Raw genomic sequence first — 24,353 nt, forward strand, 5'->3', positions numbered from 1 at the left:
AGGTTTTATGGAATCCACTTTTTAAAGTATCAGACTGTATGTACATACATACAATAAATAGACTATACAATCTTTAAAGTAGTTTAATAAACTTCACAAAAATTATAGTAGATGCATTGATATCTTTACATAATCCAAAGTTCATATCTCTATCACCCAGAAATGGATAAAACCAATATTCCTGATATCAAGTTAAATGGAAAATAGTTTAGCAAAATGTTGATAAACCAAAATATTTTACATATTTTAAAGCCTAAATTTATGCTTATAAAGGATGAATTTCAAATGCTCTGAAAATGTTCCTTTTGATGCTATCTGTAAAGAGGTTTCAAATGCCGTAATTTGTTATAAACACTTGCCTTACATTCCATGTTCAAGGGAAAAATGGACTTGGATACTCACAGTTCTGATGCGTTGGCACAACAAGAAGTCATGAGAATTAGATTATTTTAAAGGCCCAAAGGACATCAGGATAATTTATGGACATAGCCTTCATGTCTCAAACTAAACAAATCACATTGGAAAGTTAACAGGAAACGGTTTGGTTTCACTACTTCAATCCTTTCAGTGCCTCCCTGCCCAGAGGCCCCAGATCAGCATCTCTCTGGGAGTCAAGTGTGGATCTCTGGGCCCCCAGGTTTGCTACAAGCCCATAGGGCTTAAAAAAACAAACATGGAATCTTTGTGGGTTACAACAGTAGTGCACAAATCAGGGATGTCTGCTGCCATTCCCTTCAGTGACAGTCGCAAGGACAGGATTTCAGGGAACTGAGAGCTTTCAGCTGTATCTTTCTCAACTGTGCAAAAAAAAACTGGGGGAGAAAATCACCCTGCGGTGTTATGAAGCAAATATGCTTATACTGACTAAGTTATTTCGTATAAAAGGTTCTTACAATTGCCAAGGGGGCAACAGCCACAGTAAGAGGGAAATAATAATAACAACAGAGGAGTTTAATAATCCAAGTTGGAAATTATATTCACAGTTCGGTTACTTTTAATTTCTATAAGCACCTACACTGAAAAACATGAGGGTTTGTATTTTAGCTTCCAAATTAAATCTCCTTGTGACAGACACCTTGCTAAGATTTCCATTCTGCTCTTCTACAGGCCTTCTCATTGGAACAATTTTTTTTATTATTTTTTATTTTATATAAACAGACTCACTTTGATTTAAAGTAAACATATAAAAATTGAGAATATTGCTTGCAACAATGGACCTGGAGGTGAAGGAATGAACTTGTCAGGCCATACAAAAAAAAAATCTCCCTCAAAATGAATGAATTCTGCTAAACTTCTAATGCTATGAAAATCTGCAAAAAGGATCACAAGATCTGTTGCAAATTTCAGAGATTTGGCCCAAGTCTTATCATCATCATCTCAAGACTTTAACCACTTTATATTACGTAAAAATAAATGATTCCAAGAACTCAGGAAGGCACACGCACCCAAGTATACTATAAATAAAACACATCATGAAATTAAGATCTTCTGATCCCTGTACACACTTTTGGTTCAGCACTATGGTCAAGTTCTCTCTTTCGAAATACAATAAAAGGCATACAAGAAATGTAACATATGCATAATAATTAAGAAGAATAATGCTAATAAGACAGGTTACAGAGAAAAGTGCAGTGAAAAAACCCAACACTATTTATTCAGGGGCTTGTGCTACTGTAAATACAGACTTCGTATTTCCTGCTGTGCAAGGGGAAGAATTTATCCTGGGAAGCAGCAATGAGGAATGCAAAAAAAGAACAACAACAACAACAAAAAAGATATTAAGAGAAAACTTTAAGATGGAACTCTCCCAATGTCATTCCTCTAGTGCACAGTCATGTGACTACATGGTTTTTTTCATGCTGCCATTTCCCTTCATGATTACAGGATAATAGAAAATGGCACAGTTCTTAAATATTTTTTCTGCCTTTACTTCATTTTTTTTGTTTCTTCTTCCAAGCACCTGATTTGCTGTTTCTTCATAAAAAGTGTAAAGCTGTTAGTGGAAGTGAGAAAATAATTGTTGCTGATCTTCTCTCCCAAACACTGATTTCTCCATTTCTCCTTCCATTAGGTATTTCACTCGTGTGCTACACAATGGGGAGGCACTGTAAAGGCAGCTTGACAGATTTAAAAATAAAAAAATCAAAAGTCTTTTTTTCTTTATCCCCCCCGCCCCCAGCCCACTCTGAAAAAAATGGATGGATGAAACAGTACGTCCATAGGAATATTCCAGTCTCCTCTGTTAGGAGATAATTGCAGGGGACCATCTAACCACAGTCAGATTGTCAGCACTGACCGACCGCTTCTTTGCAGCTTTCCTGAAGTCCTTGTACTTATCTTCACACAGGCGAGAAATGGCCTGCAAGAGAAAAGATGAAAAAACCCTCAACTGCATTGCCCACAGCTGTATGGGTAAAGCAAGACTAATTGCAGATTTCTACATACAGATGGAATTACAAAAAGTCACTTCATTAAGCAAAGCACATGGAGACATTCTCCTCAAATCCTAGTTTTCATTTCATTAGTCTTGGAAGGAAGACTTGCATTGCCCCACATGGCAGCTTCAGAAGGACTCAGCAGATCCCAACCCTTTTCACTGCAGGTGAACTATCACAAATCTCACTGAGGGAGCTGACAATGGCTATCCATTTCTAGGAGGTAACTCATGTATCATACTTCATAGGTGAAAAATTGTGGAAAACTTAATAAAACAACTATAGCAACTAAGTGTATTTAAAGAATTTTAAAAGAGGGTGGCTCTTAATTTTTTTATTTCCTAAAAAGTCTTGTGGTAATTATATTTTTCTCTACTAAAAAATGGTCTTGCAGAACACTGGCCCTGCTTTGCCTCCTGAGCTGATGTTAACTCACCTTTCAGAAGCAGATGATGATTTCTATGTGACCAGGCTACCTTATATAGTGCCAGAGGGAAATATAACTCATATTCAGAATAATTTAATTCACATTACAAATACACAGTCATTTTTAAACCTTTTGAAGAGAGAGAGACAAACACTGTCTCTCTCTTCAAAAGGTTTAAAGGAGTGTCGACTCCCTTTATGCTACACTGGAGTTAATGTTTGATGTTTCTTCTACTGTTTTTAGCCAAGTTTAAAAATAGTATTTATTATGGACCTCACATGCATGAATATACTGCTCCCTAAAATAGCCTGTCTATTAGAGTTCTTATGGCTGGGACAGGCCGTGGTTGGCATCAGTAGAGATGTTAATTCTGGCAATCAAACTGCAGAACTGCAGAGAAAGCTCACTGCAAGGAATACTCAAGGTCAGATTAAAATTACAACAAACTAAAGCAGCATTTTTTATTTACTCAGGAAGGCTTTCAAGTTGTGTCTTAAGATAAGATGTTTAATAAAAAGTACTGGACAAACAAAACCAGTAGAAGTGTTCGATTATAACACAAGGCATTACAAATAATTAAATAGCCTGACTCCGTGGATCATCATTTTCTTACTTCTATAGCACAGCAAGTTATAGCAGTGAAGAATCCTTTAATCTGAATAGTCCTGCAAAGACCAGAGGCAGGTATGGCAGAAGCACACAATTCATACATCTGAGAGCAAGATCACCTAACGCTCTGGTCAAGACAGCCACAAAACATCATTAAATTAGAAACAAAACAAAACAACCCAAACCCCAAAACAACATAAAACCTACCACCACCAAGAGACCAGCTGCTACTTTGCAGTTGAAAACTGCATTTCCTTTTGTTAAGACTACTCTTGAACACAGTTTTCCTTCACGGTGCACATGAAGAGAACAACAGAATAAAACAACACAAGTATTCATATTGCTTTTTAGCCCATAACTTCACTCACTTTAAACTGCTTAATAAAATTTTATTTAATTTAACCAGGAACCTGATGGACTAAGAGAGTTTATGCAATTCAATCAGATTTAAAATTCAATAGGTTAAAAATGTTTATCCATGAAATAACATGCCAAGGCATGGCATGACAAAGGGGTGTACAGAGGTGGAACTCAGCTTCTTTTGGCTGCCAAATCCACTATTACCTTAGGCACCAAACAGTCAGAGAAGGTAATCACTTCAAAATTGCCTGTGTGACACAGGAAGATTTCTGTTCTGGCACTTGATCATACAAAATGAAATGTTGCTTGGAAGTGGCACTTAATATTTGGCACCTCTAGGCTATGCTGATGAATCATATGGATAAGAAACACACTGCCATTTAAAGCTGTTCTGTATCTAAAGATGCCTCTTCATTTCCAAGTAAGTTACAAAATCAACATTTGGAGCCTACTTGGCAAGGTAGTTAGTCAACTTTAGCATAACATATGGGGAAACAAAACAAAAGCAGTAAATTGTAAATATTTATTATTGTCCTTCAATTAAAGTAAATCAAAATAGCTATAAACACCTTTCTATCATCTGATAATTCTGTTGCTTTTATTGCTAGAAAAAGAAACCAATTTTTGACAGTTGGAAGAGATCATTTCTCTCGTCAAATCAAAACATACTTAAAAACCAGCAACACTAATCCATCATATGAAAATTTTGTTGGACTTGGCTGTAATGTATATAACAGCTAGAATGCATACACATACATATTCTTCCATTACATCCATGCATATGGAACTAAAGTCAGTTCCTCTGCTGAGTTGTATGACTCTTGTAGAGATTTCAGCACTGGAGGAGGGGACAAGTAAGGAGAAAGGAGGTTGGGGAATGGCAGCAGTAGTAGTAGTAGTAATAGCAGAAGTAGTAGTACAGATTTTGGCTGCAAGCACATTTGTGCAGGGCAGGGCTGGCTAAAGACTCACTACCAGGAATGCACAAAGGCACATGACTGTGAGTGCTGCACACCCTCCAAAAGTTGACAAACCAGAGGAAACTTAGCAGGGACAAACAGGGAAATCTGGAAGAGTTGTCTATGAGGAAAATGTAGTGTGATGATGGTCGTTCTCCTTAATTTACAAAGCATGAAAAAAGCACAATTGGTTACTCCGAAAACCAAAAAAACCGAGTTTTGCTCTGTTTTGCTCTCCCTTTTCTTCCTGGCTTTGAGGGTTCTGAACATACAAAATACACAGAACTGCAATCAAGTCATTGCAAAACTGGGAAGCTGAAGAGATATAAAGACATTTCTCTGCTTGCAACTTACATATTTTTCTCCTCTTTTTTTCTGTTTGATCTATGGGACTGTATCTCTTTAGGGTCAAGAAAACAGCACATATTTCTAAGGGTTTGAACTATGTGCTCAAGTACCATCCTAGCAATAAAGATCTCAGACAACATACAGTCAGTCAGTCAAATCAGGAGTGCACTAATGAAAGCTCTTCAAAAATCTAACCTGGAAACAAGCACAGTGCGAAGATCACAAGCAGCAATAGGACAGACACGTTTTGTGTACTTAACCCCAAGAGGAGAATCTGACTCCTATTTACATGGGAGAATAACCAGGTGCAAGAGTAGGAAATTACGAAATAGTGGATTAAGGCTGGACACCCAACAACCTTCTTGGCAGAAAAAAATTCTCCCATATTAGAAAACAGTTCTCAGGAAAAGCAAAGGAAGCCTTGACATTTGACATAATAAAAAGGAAGAACAAAACACACTAACATATGCTGGTTGGAACAAACAGCATTGGCAGGTGGACAGACTGGATGATCTAATGAAAGCTTATTTGCCATTTTTAACTTGCCTGATTCCATAGAACAGGAGAAAAAACCAAGAGGGGTCATAAAAATGGTTTCTGGCTACTAGGTGGACTGGTATAACAAATCCAGGACACTTTAGTCCACAGAAAATTAAAAGGTAAAAAAAAATTACTTTCATTTCATTATTTAAAAGACAAAGCTGCTTCTTAAGTGTCAGTTGTGAGAACATGAAATAAGAGAAAATGTCCATTGCAGATGCTTGAGAAAGCAATGTAATTTTTAACAAGTACTGCAATCTCTTGTAACACCTCTAAGCTGATGGATCTGATCCAGCATTTCCTTTTGCTGAGGTACATTTCTTACTAGCCTTGTCCTTGGTCTTTTTGGGGTGGGTTTTTTTCATTATCATGAGTACGTCAATCTCATGATGTTTGCAGAAACTGCAATGCAGACTCTGCCATGTCAGATCTAATGCTCCTGCTTTAGATATAAAAAAATAGCTTTAAAATGCAAAAGTAGCAAAAATGTCTTAGAGCCATTTCTCTAAGCAACACCTTTTGTGATCTCAAATGCCAGTAAGTTGCTTTAATCTTAGGACTGAGCAAGGTCTTTTTAGTTTATCACACAAGGTAAATCCTTCCACTGCACGAATACATTTGCTGTGAGGCGGTTGTCTTTCATCACAGACTGCAGCTTTTCTCTCAGTATCAAAAATATCACAGGCTGTGTGGTACTACATCTACTCCACTTGACAATCCAGGCAACTGTTTTAAAAACAGAGAACTCTGGTCTGAACAGCACACAAGAGACTAGAGAAGTGCTGCAAATGCATTTTGATAACTCTCGGCAAGCTAAATGCTTAACTGTGCTCAGGGAACTGGGCTATAAATTATGCTGTCAAGTAGTTTCAAGGGCACACTAATGACAACCATGTACTGCCAGGGAAAAAGGCAGCTCCCTTCCTTCTGGCCACCAAATATAGAGGCAAGGAGGTGGCAGACCAAGCTGGTTTCACAGCAGACACTCTTACTCTACCCTGAAGACATCCTCTGGCTAGCAAGGTTATTTACAGCCAACTTCGGCTGGCAGCTCAAAGCATGCCCAATGGGGAAATTTTTAATAATACAGATTTATTGAAAAAATATTCCATTCATTCTTTTTAAATATAGCTTTTCTTTAGCTAGAACAGAAGAATTACCAGTATTCTCTGGCTATTTACAGTCATTTCTTATTTTCCTTTTCTTCTAAGCTTTTAGGAGCTATTATTGTTACCTTCATTTGCAACCTCCTATTATACATTGTGTGTGATATAGACTGACAGTTTTAAGAAACTGTGGGCTAAATAAAAAAGTAATTCACTTAATTTTGATATATGTAATAGCACTTACTATCAAGACTCCCATAACTCTGTAAAGCACCTCTTTTCAAGTAAGATTACAATCCAAATGATTTTTTTTAAATATTCTCTTTAATAGAAACAAAATCTGATGCAAATTTAGATCACACTCCATACAGAGAATGGCATTCTTATTGGAGCTATCTGTGAAATTTAGAAAGAATATTTAGAAAGAATGGGAAATACAACTTAAGTGAAATTTGCTTTGATTCTTTCTCCACCACTTTCAGTTCCCATTAGTGTCACAAACAAGTCAATTAACCTTCCCACGCACCATTTCCCCCCACAAAAACGGGCATAGAACTGCCTGCCTGTTCTACAGGAGCACTAGAAATTTCAGAACATCCAAAGCTCAGTCTAACCCACAGGCAAACAACCTCCAGTGCAAAGATGTTATGTAATTAAAGAGGTGTGCTGTTAAAAGCAGCGAGCATCTACTGAAAATTTTTAAAATTAGTAACAAAATGCGCACCCAGTGCAATACTGCCCGTATTTGAAAAACATATCAGAAAAATCAGATAAAATATATTGCAGTCTTGCAAAGGGCCCACAGTTAGCTGATCATTTCAATTCCTCCCATGGCTGTGGTATTCACAGTGCCCAGCTTTTCACAAGTCCAGACCATCCAACAGTGCTTCTGGCATATGGTATATCCACGTCTCATAAGCATTCATGACTTACTCACTGAAGGCATGTGCTCATTTCTGTTCTCCCTTTACTGAGAAAAACACCATGGGAGATAACAGACTTGTATGCACGTGAAGTTGAGCACTTGCAGGTAACAAGAATTATGGAATAGCTATTTTCAGCAACACTTGTTAATATTCTGTCATTTAAGGTGGATAATCAGTTTTAAGAAACCAAATGAACAAACAACACTAGACTGTGAATAGAGTCATTATAAAACTTGTGGGTACTTTCACAAGGCCAATACAGACAACTGCAAGTGAAAAAGAAATGTAAAGAAAGGTAAGGTATGAAGCACACCGGGTCAAAAAACTATCTCCACAGCCATGAACACTCAAAGCACAAACTAAACCATTATGAAAATCAGGCTTATGATACTCTAATATCTCATGGGGGTATCTGGGAAGAGGTGGGAGAAGGGAGGAACAATGCAGAAATTCCAAATCCCCCTACATATTTACACAGAGCAACCTAAAGAGTCTTACCTCAAGTTTATATGCCCTGTCCCTGCTGAGGGGCTCCAAGGGAAAACTCAGGTTATTCGCTTCTGCCAGGGAACGCAAATCAAAGTAATACTTGGCATAAACACTGGAGGGAACGTTAATATTGAACTGCAACAGCTCAAGAAACTGGCGTTCCAGCTCATTCCTGCAGGAAGAAGATAAACATGGAAACATATTTCAGACTGTGCATTCTGAATGTAATTTTACTTTAAATTGCAAATGGCATAAACCAAGTTTGTTTTCTATTCTTGCCAGATGCAATTATCCCAGCCTAAGGTTTGACCTTCTCTACCAAGTTCTATCAGTGTACTCACACCAGTGAGGAATATGAAAGATGCTGCACCTTGCAGCTGCTACTGCAATGCCAATCAAATCCAGACACAAAGTGTTGCTAGTAGAAGGGCACCTTTATCCGTTTAGCTAACACAATTTTGGAAAGAAAACCTAGCAGGGAAAAAATTTCTCGCAGTTTCTGCTTTACCTCCACTAGATGGGTCTGCACACACAGCTATGCCACAACAACACACACACCCCCCTGCCCTAAATTTGTCAGGCATCTCTCATAAATGCTGCAAATTACTCTAACACATAAATTACTGGAGAACTTATTTACTCCCTGCAGTTCTTCATAATCAGTCATTTAGAATTAGCGATGGGAAACCTGAATTTTTCATCATACTCTCTTTATGAACAGAATAAAGCAATCTTTCCCTTAGATGTGCAACCAAAATTCACAGTGGTGATCACGTTTTCCAGCACCTAAACCAAACATGTTTGTCAAAATACCTGATAGGAACAGAGGTCCTGTTTGAGCTCCCACCCTGTTGGTATACAAATACATTATTACCTACACCAATACATTAAAAAAGTACCTTGAGAAATAAGCCAACTAACAAAATTAAGGACTGGAAATTTTCATAAATTGCACAGTAACTGGATATCCTACTCAATACTTATGCAGGGACATATGATACAGTCAAAACAGTGATTGCAAGATATGAAAAATAAAAAAAATAAATGGGTGGTGAAAGCTGCCAATGTTTGCTGAAGAGCCCAGTGATTGCACTGCTGTGCTACCAGCAGGCACTGACTGATGATTATATTGTCTTTAAGTTACATTTTGACTGCTGTGTAAGTGTGCAAGGAATATGAAATAGAAGTTGTACAGTTTGCAATAGTAAAGGAAGGATCTGAAGATTAAAAAGTACTGGTACAGTAGTTTTTCAACACTGATTTATTTTTCTCCTTCTCACTCTTTACCCTTATATAATTCTTACATCATAATCATTGTCTTTTCTTATCCTCACTATCTCTGTGCCAAAATTCTATGTTTACATAATGATAAATATTAATTAACACTTAAAGACTAACTAAAAGCTGGATATGGAGTCTTTGGCTTGAATTCACATTGTTGAAGATTCCAACTTAAAAAATCCAAATAAAAAAGTTGCATCTTAAGATGTCTATCAACAGAAACAGAGTATTACCTTTACACGCCATTTTATACTGCCAAGATTGTACCTTCTGCAAGCTAAGCCTAAATTTCTATTTTAATTGATAATATAAAGCTTATTTTACTGGCAGAAGACATTGGCTGTACCCCTTTTGAAGAGCACCCTCAAAAATTTCAAATACACAGCCTCAGATTCTTACTATACCCTACCTTCAAGATCTGAAAGCTGGAGGATCAGCACATTAGCTACAGAACAGAAAAAACAAACCATACAACTATTTCTTACTGAACTTACAGTATTTAACTAACCACCATACCCTTCTTACCCCATACACCTCCCTCAGATTGCTTTAGCATGTGCTTTCCTGGGCCACTCCTCAGAAATTCAATGTAATGCCACATACATGACGACAGGTACCCACTGCATTTCAGTCCTCCTGAGTTCTCTCTTCGCTTTAAGGCACAGTTCACTGCACTGATGATGACTTATAAAACCCAGAAAGGTCTGCTTGGTGTTTTGCAAGATACACTTATGCTGAATGATTCACAACAATTGAAGATTTTGACCTAGAGCTCTTTTGCCTTACTAATACAACGAAAGGCCCTGTCTTGCTTAGAGCCAGACACTTCAAAATCATCCTACTGTACTGTCCCAACTACCTGAAAAATAAGAAAGAAAAAAAAATCCACCACACTGCAGATAGGAGGAAAACAAAATTTGGAAAAAATGACAGCAGGAATATAAGCATCAGGATCTTTGCTGGGGGATTCATGTGTAAGCCCTAAACACAAAGGCCACGAACTAGATCACCAAGTACATATAGAGAGCTCAGGTTCCCCAAAGGCTTCCAGGTTTGCACTTTGTGAGAACTCTAAAATCTTTTAAGGACAGGGTAAGAAGCTAAAAACCTTGAGGACAAGGACTCATCACAGTTTGGCTTAGGGAATGTGCAGTGCAGAAAGGGGCCAGTGTAAGCACGGGTCTGCCATGTGAGTATTGGTGTTATATAGCTTCAGTGCAACTTCTAACAGCAGCACCATCACATGTGTTTGTCAGAAACAATAACCTCTTTTTTTTGTTTCTTTTCACACCGCCTTCAAGAAAAGCCCTGAGAATTAACAATTTCAAACCTCACATTTATAACCATTCCTGATTAATACTGTCATATGGCACAGTCAAACCTGTGACTCTGCTTCAAGCTGTTCAGCACTTCAGCTCATGTCCCAGCTTCAGGAATACTTTAAAAACACCCAGATTTGCCTTGGAGAAGAAGTGAATGGCTGGAGACCCTTACTGCTACTGAATGTTCAAAAAGCATGAGAAAAGAATCAAGAGAAAAGTAACTTTGCAAAATCACTTAAGTTTCCACTCAAATAGTTAAGGAAGCATTAGCAGATTATTCTGCATGGAATAATACTGCACACAGAAATGCGAAGAGCCTGATTTTGGTTCTTGTCCATCTTATCTCCTCCTTTTATTTTGGAAACCTCATTCTGTCTGGATTTTTAACATCTTGAAAACTAATTCTGCAGGATACCGGGGGAAAAACCTCAAAACCCAAAAGCATCAATTTTAAATAATGGCAATAAATAACTAGGTGATCATCTATAGGTCAGTAAGATAATTTCCTTTCCTGCCTTACATCCTTTCCTGTCTTACATCCTTTCCTGTCTACATCTGTATGGAGAATTAGCATGACAGTAAATGATGCCAAAGTGAATACATGCAGGCTCACTGGATGTGGGGATTTTTGTCAAACCATACATTTAAATATTCTGCAGATCTGTTTTCATTACTGTGCATGAATATCCAGTGGTAAAATACACTTCAACCAGAAAACAAGAATAATTCATGCCTTCTATGTAAGCAGCTGTCAAGCAGGCCTCATGCCATCGGCATTCACCACATATAGACACAACACAAATATACAAACTTCACATAATTTATGAAGGAACTTCCCGTCACCCTCACAGACACAGATCTTGGCATTCATTGACAAAGATAAACAAACTGCACTCACATGTCTTCGACCGTGATATCCTTCAGGATCTGGCAGTAATCCACATTCCACACTGCCTGGTCGTCCCAAACTTTAGATGCCAGAAGAATTGCCCCCAGTACTATTCGCTTCCAGTTTGCTGGACAAATATCTATCTCTGCATAAGTTAAAAGTCTTTCAAGATATACCTGGGGAAATACATCAAAAGCAAGACTTGATTTGTTTTGCTGTTAAGTAGAAATGAAAAGTATTCCCATTCCAGTAATTCTAAGACAGTAATCTACTTTCAAGATTCTTTTTATTATAAAAGTTGCAGTTTTGAATACACATGTTAATGCCAGCCTCAGAATTGGATGTGATAAATCCACTTCATTGCCCTTTGCCTTCTGATCCTATTACCCATTTCAAGAGGCCAGACACCAGACTCCTAAATACACCATTTCTTCTTTAGCTGTGATTTCCCCCTCCCTGCCATCTTAAAGCTGAAGAAAACATTAACATTATCTTATAATACTGTAAAACAAAATACCAGTAATTGTTCAAAAATTTGTTTTCCTTCTTAAGGAAGGCAAATTGTTATTTAAGCACAAAATTCCAAATTATGTGTCAGGCCCATTACTAAAGATGAAGTTTGACTTTTTTCTCAGAGGATCACTCTGAAAAGACTTTGATGTACAAAATCTGGTATTGTGAGACATCAGAAACACAAAGCTCAGTAAGAAGGTGACACATGGATCACCCCAGCGTCTGCACTACCTGGGGGTTCTGTGTAAAAGGTTGTATTTTGCTTTCCAGGCAGCCTGTGTAAACAAGCCCCTTATATTCTATATCGCACAAAGCAACTTGTCAATTTTGCAAGCAAAACTGCTCCTCGGATTATGAAAATACAGCATTCCCTGGTGTCATCCCTGGGAAGCAAAAAACTCCTTTAAAGCAATGCACTAATGCAGGGAGCTTCATAAGTAGAGAGCATATGGAAATTGTAATATTATGCCACTCAAATTAGCAGATAAACTTAATTTGCTTCACATCAGTGCAGAATTTGACTCTCTACTCTTAATGCAAACCTTTTAAATCTCAACTTTTCACATTCAGTTTTAGTGAATGGAATGAATACTCCACATTTATAGATATATAAAGCATACAAAAATCAGAAAATTTATCCTTTCTTTTGTGCAGCTCTAGCTTAGAAAGAGAGAGAAAAGAAAGAAAGAGAGAAAAAAGAAAAACAACTAAGGATTTTGTGGAGGCTGAAATTCAAAGGCACTTAGAGAAGAAAACGTAAACAGGTAAGAATTATATTGCAAGGGAAGACATAGAATCGTAGAATAGTCTGGCTTGGAAGGACCTTTAAAAGCTGTCTAGTTTCAACCCTCCTGTCATGGGCTTTCACTAGACCAGGTTGCTCAGAGCCCCATCCAACCTGGCCTTGAACACTTCCAGGGATGGGGCATCCACTTCTCTGGGCAACCCGTTCCAGTGCCTCACCACCTTCACAGTAAAGAATTTCTTCCTAACACGTAATCTAACCTTTTTCAGGTTAAAGCCATTTACCTTGTCCTACCACTAAAAACCCACTAAAAAGTTCCTCTCCAGCTTTCCTGTAAACCTCCTTTAAGTACTGGAAGGCTGCTGCAAGGTATCCCCAGCGCCTTCTCTTCTTCAGGCTGAACAGCCCCAACCCTCTCAGCCCATCATAGGAGAGGTGCTCCAGCCCTCTGATCAGCTTCATCACCCTCCTCTGGAATTGCTCCAGCTGATCCATGCCCTTCTTATGTTGGAGACCCCAAAACTGTCTGAGGCACTCAGGTGGGGCCTCAGGTGAGCAGAGTAGAGGGACAGAATCCCATCCCTCACCTGCTGCCCACAGTGCTTTGGATGCAGCCCGGGACACATATGGCTTTCTGGGCTGCGAGAGCACACTGCCAGGCCACATCCTGCTCCCACCCCTCAAACCAACACCCCCAGTTCTTCTCAGCAGGGCTGCTCTCAAGCCATTCTCTGTCCAGCCTGTATTTTGTGCTTGGGATTGCCCTGACCCACATGCAGGACCTTTCAGTTGGCCTTGTGGAACATCATGAGTACTGCACAGGCCAGCCTCTCAAGCCTGTCAAGGTCCACCTGCATGGTAGATGAAATTACACCTCAGTAAAAAAGCAGCATAAATTTGCCACTATTTTCCCACTAGCACATACTTGAGAAATCAGAATTAAAAATTAAATAGGAGCTTGATAAGACACTATTCCTATACCACCTCATTACCATATTGATGCATCTTCCAATAGCACATTGAGGGTTGTGAATAATCACTCTTGCTTCCTTGGTGATAACTTGGGCTTGACTCCAGATACACTTTTTGCTGGAACAAGGCTCTTTATCACCCTTCTATAAAACTGAGGATGATAAACAGCTCTCCATGAGAAAGGCACTTAGTGTAGCTTTCAACTCCTTTCTTCAACATGCCTTAAATGAGCATTTTATTTTGTTCACTTGCTGTGGCCTCCTTGACTCAGTCTTGGGTTTTAAGTATATGCGTTCAAGTAAGAGAAGACAGAGAAGGAACAAAATTTCTTGCAGCAAACACTTATAAAAGTTTAATAAGGTCCTCAGCCAGTGTGAGAACTCACTGTAATCTAGGATTTGTGACATCATCAGTGTATCTTTGGGAGACATTAGTGTAGGTCTTCAACTTTTAATCAAGCTCACTCAGCTACACACACAGCCTTTCTTCTAGCTCTCCCTACTTCTCTCTCCCAGAAAGAACCCACTGATTGCAGATAGGGAAATTAAGGCAGAGAGGAAAGGCTGGTACATACTCAGGCTCTCGCTTTGCTGATGTAGAGCAACCTCGTAACAGCAGCACACACAGAGTCAAGTGACCTCTGTCTCCAATGTAAATGTGAGTTCATTATTCCTGACAAATGGAGCTGGTTTCATTTCAGAGCATTTCAATATACAAGGCCCTAGCAGGACACAGCCCATGATGGGACATCACAGTAGGACAGGTAGAGGCTGCCATGCACTCACTACTGCAGAGGGTGCTTCTGGCTGATGCAAAGATGTGCTGAATCAGGAGAGACTTTTGGAGAAGGGCCAGGTGGCTCTCAGCCCGTTTGAAGAGGAAGGCTGGAGGGGTGGTTAATCACTACGCTACTCATCCCAAACAAACTCACTGCTGGTGGGAGAACACCACCTGCTTCTGCTGGCAAAAGCCAGTGAATCTTCCCACGCACACAGGCAAGCATGCTCCACCTCATTTCAAAAAAAAAAGACTGAAAATGTTGGCCCTGTAATGGTAAATGTGAGATATGGAAATACCATTTGTATGCAATTATGTCTACACATTGAACAGTGCCTTAAACACAGGGGTCATTTTCTTAAATATGGGGTTTGGATCAAACAGACTGGGATTTTGAGTGTACTATGTGGTTCAGTGTATTTGTCTCTTGTAATGAATTCCACTGGCCTAATTTTCAAAAGCAAAACACTTTCTACATCTTCTTTAGAACTAGCTGCTATGAAGTCATGTAATAAACCTGAATTTTAAAAGGTCACAGCAGAAAAGGATATTGCAACTCGCATCCCAGAACACTGGAATAAATGGCTTTTATGTCAAAAGACAAAAAATGCAGAAGAAACAGTGTAAGAAACGTTCTTTTTCTTTTTTTTTTTTTTTTATAATGTAAGTCTAAGAACCATCTCTCTTCTTGATTATTTTGGCAGGTGTTCTTTTACAGAACTAGAACTAAAGAGCTTTTAGTGTCTAGAGGTTAAAATATTATTTGCCTCCACCAACTTTTAACAGCTGTATCCATGCTAACGAATGTAACTAAAGCTTAAAACAAATTGAAGCTGTTATACTATTGTTACTTTTTTTCAATTTGCTTCATCCTTTGCAGCGCCTGAAAGTAAGCTTTTGTGGCAAAACTTTTCAGTACTTCTCTATTAAACATTCAAAAGCTGAACCCCCAAGAGACTCAGATTTGTTCTGCCTTAATTTAACAACTAGTTCTGCTCAAACACTTTCATAGCATCCAAGAGCCATCTTCACCACATTTACCATTGCCCACTTAGTTCTATGACCGTACATATAGATCTTTTCTTACAGAATGATAACAAGACTACTTATACAGATTAAAGTGATGTGACACGAGCAAAAACTTTCAGTGGTTTCAGTCAAACAACACATCCTTCTGAATTCTTTCCAGGTTGCAAAGAACAAATACAACTCAGTGTTACTAACAACAACGCTACAATATTCAAAACTCATTTGTACCATAATTCAAATCCTAGCTGAAATGAAAATACAATTCTGATTGGGAAAAATGCCAATGGCCATTGGTCTGTCAATACATTTTTATTTACAAATTCAATACCTCAGAGTCTGGTACCTCCATTACTAGTCTACATTCTGCATTTGGGAATGAACCACATGATTTTACATGAGTCTCAGTCTAACAAGCTTTGATGGACAACAGTTGCACCTCATTGGAGACATTTTAATAACTAAGCACACATCAGAAGACACACTGCACAGAGTTAAGATTTCAGAAGAGCAATATTGCATTATTATTTTCCATCTCTTCCCACAGACTAACACCAAGATTTCCCAATGACTGACCTTTATACTTGGACTATCAGCAAATCATTATTTAATCATAAGTGGAACCAATTTGGTGATTTGCCTCTGTTAAAAATTCATTTATCTGAATGAAAGAGAATTTATTTCTACTAATTAAATAAAATTACCACTCCATGGGTATAGATAATCCCAAATTGGCTGGAAGTTCAGTGAACTCTGGAGAGGTTTATTAGCTTAGATGTAGCACCACAGGAATGTAGTTCAATGGCTTCCAAAGCCATTTCAGGTCCAGCAGAAGTACAGCACTGATTTGTTTCAGCACATATCTTCAGCTCTTAAATCTGCCAGACCTGAAACAACTCCATGCTGACCTAGTTTGGACACCTCTGATCTTGACTCTCAGGACCTGGACTTGCAGTGGCGTGGTGGAGAACAGCATTAGGCCATCCATTATAACCACTGCTCCTGGGGGGGTTTTTTTATCCAAACACAGAACTATAACATGGCACAAACTATCAGGATCAGCAACAGCATCCAAGATCCAGCAGTGCTGCTCCAGCAGGGCCACTGCTGAGCTTGAACTAATCCCCAGGGTGGTTATTTGCAGATGGGTGAATCCATCCTGGTCTTCCCAAGTTTTTAATTGTAACTAACCACAGGATCCAGTGTTGTCCCAGTTACCCAAGACGTCAGGCTCCCCATGATCCTGGATAGTAGAGTGTTGCTTACACAACATCCCAATCAACAGAACATAAATCGTTTGAAGAAACTGAAAACTAAAGAGAGCACCGAAGAGTTCAGTTTTAATTAGTGTGAAACAGCATCTCATGTTTCCCATCTCAGAGGATATTATAGCCAACTTTGGACATTATATAACACATTCAAGTAGAAAGAAAAATTAAAATACTGGAGAAGGTTTCTTACTCTTTTTTCCCCTCTTCAGGAGGATATATAACAAATATGAAAGTGTCAAATAATTTCATTTCAATATTTCACAATCACAAAAACAACTCAGCTTTTTAAAAAGCTACGGGGTTCTTATAAAAGTCTTGCTTCTTTTTGTTACTTCATCTTGAAGCTGTTCAACATTAACTTCCAATACTCCACTGATACCTCTTATCACATTGGAGTTGTAGCCTAAGCACTAAAAATACAATTGTTCTTTTTTTAGGCTTCCCTAAAACAACAGAGAAGGTTTTCTGTGGAGGTTATGAAGTTTCCATTCTCAGAGAAACTCAGAACTCAACTGGTCAGGCCCTGATCAGCCTGGTTGTGCTTTGAGAAAAGGCCAAACCAGACATGACCCCCAGAAGTCCCTTCCAATCGAAATTATTATGCAATTGTAGTTGTATGCAGTACTAGAATTTCCTGTGGTGCCACAAGTAGAGGTCAGGAGTTGCATGTTGCCCCCAGGGAAGCTGACTGGGAGTCTCAGCACATTCAAGCGAAGAGCAATCACTGAGGAATGTCACTGGCATTACTAGAATAATTCTGAATTTTGAGGCAGCAGCAGGAGCAAAGCAGTCTCTTTTCCCATGTGGCTTTTACATGGCTTTATGTCAAATTCTATCTCTATTTTACCAATAAAACTCTAGTGGCTTAAATTGTTTCTCACTTGATTTACATTGACAGAAAGGAGACAGTGGCTTTGCTATTTTAAATACTATAATTGAGAATCTACCAATTAACCTGTATTTGCAAACACCTCATTCCCTCCATCATCAGGTAACCCATACTGTAAGTTGCAGCAGCACAGAGTAACTAACAAAGATATTTCCATCCCAACATATTATGGAGAAATACAGAGTCATCTCTCTTTAATGAGAAAACTTCAGTGTGTCACAATGCCTTGAAATTAAAATGATATCTTTATGGAAAAGATTATAATTGGCAGTGGGTCTCAGACAGCCAAATCACGGCTCTAATCCAATCACTAAACTGCCATATGCTCTGTTCTAAGCAATCAGCCAGTTCCCTACCACGACTCTCCAGAAATAACCGCGGTTTGCGATTGCCCAGCTGGGCATTTTAAATGTTCTACAAAGGTCTGGTGCCACCCACTTGGTGGAAAAGGACATCACATCATTGTGGTCCTTGCAAATTCATCCCATTTTTATTTCTGAGACCAAATGTTGAAAGTAAGTAACAAAAGCAGTCACAGAACTACGAAGAAAGGTGAGCATTATAGACATTTATAGGAAGCACTAATGGAACTGAGAGAAAAGTCAGACATCTCCAGGCTTACCCCCTAATTTACTCATTTTAAGACAAATATCCATAATCCATGTAAAATGCACTCAAACTGTTAGGCAACATGGACTTTCCAATCTAAAACTGGGATCAGTATTCGTTCTTTGCCCATACAGGAGCCCAAGAGGCATCAGCAAACAGACACCCACTCTTCAAATGTCCTCTTCTCTTGCATTCAAAAAGAGTTCCCTCCCAATCCCCACCTTAAATGTCCTCTTTTCATTTAGTGCATATCCCAGCAACTCTAAGGCAAGAATTGACTAAAGAGATGTGTAAGTATTAACTGATAATTATTCATGTGTTGAACATTACGCTGTAGTGAAAATATAAGAATAGGCCTAAAACCAGATGTCTGAATCTGATCCCTTGTCCCACCAGAGCCCAGATCACAGGTTCCTCCTGGCCTCCTCCAGAGCGTACCCTGAGCCAAGTCCAGCTGCCAAGGGGCTCAGGACTGACAGCACAGGTTGAGGGACCTTCTCTCTACACCTTGGAGACCTTCTTCTGATGTGGCCAAGTGCTGGGCTTTGGCCACCTCCCCAGGAATGCCTGAAGAACAGGACAAAGGTGGACACCAACAATACTGGATACACACAACTCTCCTCACGGGTTCCTTACACAAGACACAGCCTGGCTTCACTGCCTGGCCTTGCTCACACCCAGCCACACTCAGGCTGTCTCACAGTCACAGCAGGCAACAACCACTGCTTTGGATTGTACTCCAAGGTCTTCAGGGAAACCTGCATCTTCCACCAGCCACATAAAGGTTGGTAGTTACACTGGGCCAGCTGAAAAGGATCTCTGCAGATCAAGTGTCTCTATGGACTCTGGACACCTTTTGTGTTTTCCTTTCCTTTTAAACAAGTGTCAGATTTTTTATACATCAACTGAAATATACTTTTTTAATAAGGTATTTTACCAGCATTCCAAGGTAAAAATATCCTAGTGAAAGGAAATCAATAAAAAACTTTCTCTATCCCTCCAAACACACAGAAAACAAAATTCTTCTCAAATAAAGTAATTTTCACAACACAGTTCAGCAGTCTCTCTACCTAGTTGCTGAAAATGTGACCAAAGAATACAGAAAGAACTCAGGAACATCTGGCTGGATTAATTAAATCCCTATTTTTCATAAGGAGAATTTATTCTTACTTACTTCAAATTTCAAATTCCCCAATATCCAATCCCCTCAGTCACAGTATGAACTTTGTAAGGTATTTCAAAAGCATGCTCCTCTGCACTTCTCAGAATAATTCAGCTCATGTACTATATGTATTTACATATCACTGTGTCTGATCTGCCTACAGCATACAGACCCCACGTATCTGCAAGTGCTAAATGTGTCCCCTCTGAAACTACTGTGGACACAGAAGTATATTAAAAGAGCCTTAAATTTGGCCTATTTGCAAAAAACTCAGAAAGTCGTGCCAAGGCAAAGCAGAAAACTTGGACCATTCTGCTCTTCAGGTCTAGTTCATAGGATTGTTTTCACAAAAGAACAAAGCATAAATATTTAATTCTCCTGACACACAAACACTGTATTTTTTCCTGTTCGTATGTGTAACACTCCTGTTCACATTTTTATTTGCCATCCAATCAGTAGATTAACACAAGTACAACTTCCCACCTCTGCACCAGAGGAGACACTGAAGAGGAGACAGGCATTTCTCAGTTTTAGTAAAGGTGGGAATACTCCAGGGCAAGAGAGACTTTTCTAAGTCAGGTCACAGAATACAGTTATGCTGTTCACTGAGATTAGAACCACTGTTTGCAGGCTTTGAATTGGCAAAATAATTCTTAAAACTAATTTTATTCTTAAGGTATTATTTTATAAATAAATAATGTGAATTAGTATTTAATTGTTTCAACCTGAGATTTTAATTTTCCACCTATCAGTATGGGAAATCTCTTGGCAGCTCTGGAGGCTGTGTGAAAATTAAATTTTTTGTTTAATTATAAATTGGTTTTGCTGTAATAGTGGAGGCTTTAATTGAAGTATTTTAATTAAGTGCTTGAAGCCACACAATGTCGGCTTTTTGCTGCAGAACAGCTTACCTCAGAGTCTAGAGTTTCACGTTTACTCAGTTCCTGTACTGAACACAGACTGCTGTACAGACTCATTGTTACTGCTGCTTTTACCTGGTTAATGCATGTACCAAGACAAAGAGTGGGTGCATTCAACCACACACTTTGGACCATGTTAATAATGTGGGCAGCAAAATGGGGTGCTTAGAACTGTTTAAAAATAATTAGAGTGAGTGAAAGAAAGATAAGGCTGTAGCATCTTGTTCAAAATGTCTCTGATCCCCACACTTCCTGCCTTCTGGCAAGCCTCCCAGGAGGAACAAGTGGCAGACAGGGCTATCAGATTGCTCTCTGACGGACAGCCAGACTACAGCAAAACATAAGCTCCAGCAGGGAATGCTGATCTCTTCTTCTCCAGACAGGATATCAAAACTGAAAGCACTTGCAAGCTTCATAAACAGCAGTATCAACATTATTAAGATTTCAGGAGTGTGGGAAGGGGGAAAGGGTCGATTGCTTTTTCAGAGATTAGTTTCCACATACGAGTGTTTCACAAACAACACAATCTGTGTCTGGGGCCCCTCCTGATGACACAAACAAATAAAGAAATGGGACCTAGAAGTACAGAGGAAACTGAGAACAGCAGCAGCAGGATTTCGCACTTGTAAAACACTATGTGAAAACTCTGAAGGTTTCTGAAAAGAGGGGCCAGGCAGGTGTTATTATCCTGACAACACAGGCAAGAATAGCAGAATGGTAAACACTGATCACCTGCACCAAATCTATCCATAAACATTTGCGTGGCTATAATACATTTTCCTGTTACCACTGTACTGGGTAAAAAAAAAAACAAGCCACCTAAGTTTTCAAGCACGAACAACTATGGAAACTGCTTCTGCAATATAACAAATTAACTAAAAACATTTATACTTCATTGGAGATCACACCAAAAGAGTTACTTGCATGGAAACCACACAAGAACCAGAAGAGGCAAGGAAGTAGTTATATAAGACTTGTGGGAAAGAACTTTCCATATATTGCAGTAACAGAAAGGTAATGCTATTAAAAAAAGAAAAAAAAAAAAAACCTTCCTTTCTATTAAACAGTGCCCTCACTGATCAAATAACCTAAGATTGAATAACAGATAAATACAACAAGGTATTTGGAAGTGGATTAATTAAATTACAGAAGAACATACTGATTCACACAACAGATCTTGTCTCCAGCAAAAAACACTTAGGAAGAGAAGGAAGAAGGACAAGCACCTAGTACAATTATGCAAAAGAGGCAAAATGTCATTTCAGAAAAAAAATGGCTGCATCAAGCAACTAGGTAGAGTAATACTACAAAATGTAAGGGTGGAGCACTGTAGGGTGTTTCTTGCCCTATTTCTCTCATATTCCTGTTCTTTACTGGCTAGTACAATTCATTCTGACTGTCTGAAGGAGAAAAGCCTGCCAACTAATCTTAGAAGCCAAGGGAAATAGATTAACAGAGGAAATGAGTAGGTCTGGGCTTCAAAATCCACCTTCTCCAATTTCCCCTTCTTCCATCTAAAATGCATAACTAAGCTGTTATGAAACTACATGTTGTAGTGGTAAAAAACCATTTTGTTATTTTAAAATCTCTGAGTGAAGAACATGGCCAAAATTGTGACTGAAACCTGAAGACGCTTGTCAGAATTGGCAGGATATAAATTTCAAGAAAATTAAGAAATTCCCAGCTGGTGGAGATCACTTTAGCTCTTCTAATCCACATTGCTATGCTGATCCACACCAGCTGAAAATTTGAACCTTCTTTTGTGTTGTTCTATTTTTAAGTAGCTAAACTTCAGACTTGAGTATAATTGTTCACTCCCATGACAAGTATAGTGGAAGCAGAAGAGAGCCAGCATGTCCCAGTCACTCACTGAATCCTTCATGTGCCTGTCAATTCTTATTAGTGCTATCAAATTACCTACAGCTGTTCCCAAGTCTCTGCTGGGAGCTACAGGGATACACAGCAAACCCCCCCGAAAATTGAAGCCTTTCTGCTTTTAACATTCTCTCATGTTCAGACCACCTATGCCACCTACATTTACTCTGAGCCACCATGGTGGCCTGTAATACTCTCACTCCTGAGGGCAGGACCCCAGGTTTTGTGTCACATGTTAACCCAATCTCTTCTTCCATCACTTACTCTACCCATGAAAATGAACTGTGGCATCTCTTTCCATTAAGAAATTTCCTCGGTCTCCATAGTGAGAAAAAATTTCCTGGCAGCACCTAGATCTATTAAATCATACAAACCCAACTTAACCTTTGAGAACAAAACTGGGTCTGTCAGCTGGCTGATGTCATCCCTCAGACACTCACCAGGGTGACAATGGCACATTCAGCAGTCAGTTGAGCAGCACTGAACAACGTCCGGACAAAGCGGTAAATCTGTTTCTGCTCCGGGTCATGTTTGTCATAGTCTGGTGGCACTTCGGATTTCTAAGGAAGAAACACTTCCAAATAGGTGACTGAAACAAAACGAAGCAGACAGAAAAAAAGACAGTTCACATGAAAGGGAAGGAGAGGCAGATGAACTTACCGAAAGGGGATGAAGATTTTCATCAAAAATATCTAAGAGCATTCTTCCGTCTGTGTCCCTAAAAAGTATTAAAACCAAAGCACCGTCATTATCTGAACACACAGCACACAACCCTCATAGACACAAGTGCACCATGAAAACTCCAACAACTCCACATACTGTGGGGTGCTTAGAAACACTGATGAAATGTCATTTTCAAATAGAAGTTGGACCTATTCTGCCATAAGGCTCTCATGTAATATGGAATTCCCATTACAAAGCATGCTAAAACACTCAGCTTTCAGAGCCCGAGATACAAAACTGTTGTGCTCATTATTGTGAGGCTTAAGAAGTACTACTACAAACTTGTGATAAAATCAGCACAGCTTACTCTCCTTCTTTTAACTTAATCATGTCCACCCCTGCAATCTCTTAACTCCTCTTCCTCCTTTATTACCAACATTGTAAATGCTTAATAATATGCAATGATGTTTTTACAGTCATCTTTTAGTTAATACACACATACTTCACTTTTAATTTATTTAGAAAACCCTATCATAGTAATGATTTCTGCAAGCCAAAAGAAGCATATATAAAAAAAAATCAGACAAAATAATATTCCTATGCATTGGTTTATTAGACATTTCTCTGAAATCCCTGTAGCTCAATATCAGCATGCATGTTGATGCAACTTTACAAGCCTAACATCCAGGATGCAATATAAGATTTTTGCTGCATGTAACTTTGGCAAGGACACTAACAAACACAAAAGCAAGAGGTATAACTGTATCAGTTAGAACTGGCACTTTCTGGACAGATGCATCCATGTGACCTACTTATTACAATCCCATCTTTATTTTTAGCATCCCTGGTACTCTGATCATACAGTTCTTAAGAAACAAACCACTGAATGTATTTTCTATCTTTACTCAGCAGCATGTGTCTCTTAGAGCATGTGAACCACAAGTTTTACAGTGAATTCATGTCTGCAAAATGCATTTATTAGCAGCTAACATTTAAACCTCAACATCTGAAGGTGTCATCTTTTCTACTAAAATGGGGGCTAACACTGGAAATAACACATTTGTAAATACAAAAAAAGAGAGGAGTACCTAAATTAAAACAAACACACACACAAAAAAAACGTGGACTGGGGTAATTACTAGAAAATTCCTATCAGCAAGGATTTTAGGGTAGACTCTTTTACGCCTACCTAAAAAAGCCAATATCTTAATGCAGAAGTAGTCTCCCTGACACGATTGGT

The 24,353-nt window shown here is 38.8% G+C and overlaps 1 protein-coding gene across 1 annotated transcript in view; it reads right to left on the reverse strand.

The window, feature by feature from the left end:
• Window positions 1-1,627: 1,627 nt before the first annotated feature.
• The window catches only part of CCNY (cyclin Y), a 119,585-nt gene continuing 96,859 nt past the window's right edge, over window positions 1,628-24,353 (reverse strand). The window contains exons 6-10 of the mRNA XM_082303343.1: window positions 23,111-23,168; window positions 22,891-23,010; window positions 11,701-11,867; window positions 8,209-8,371; window positions 1,628-2,359 (exon numbers count right to left, since the gene is read on the reverse strand). Of these exons, the coding sequence (XP_082159469.1) occupies window positions 2,243-2,359; window positions 8,209-8,371; window positions 11,701-11,867; window positions 22,891-23,010; window positions 23,111-23,168 (625 nt within the window). The 3' untranslated portion in view covers window positions 1,628-2,242. The remainder of the gene's footprint in view (window positions 2,360-8,208; window positions 8,372-11,700; window positions 11,868-22,890; window positions 23,011-23,110; window positions 23,169-24,353) is intronic.

Source organism: Coloeus monedula (genome assembly GCF_965178545.1).
Source record: "Coloeus monedula genome assembly, chromosome: 1".
Classification (NCBI taxonomy): domain Eukaryota; kingdom Metazoa; phylum Chordata; class Aves; order Passeriformes; family Corvidae; genus Coloeus; species Coloeus monedula.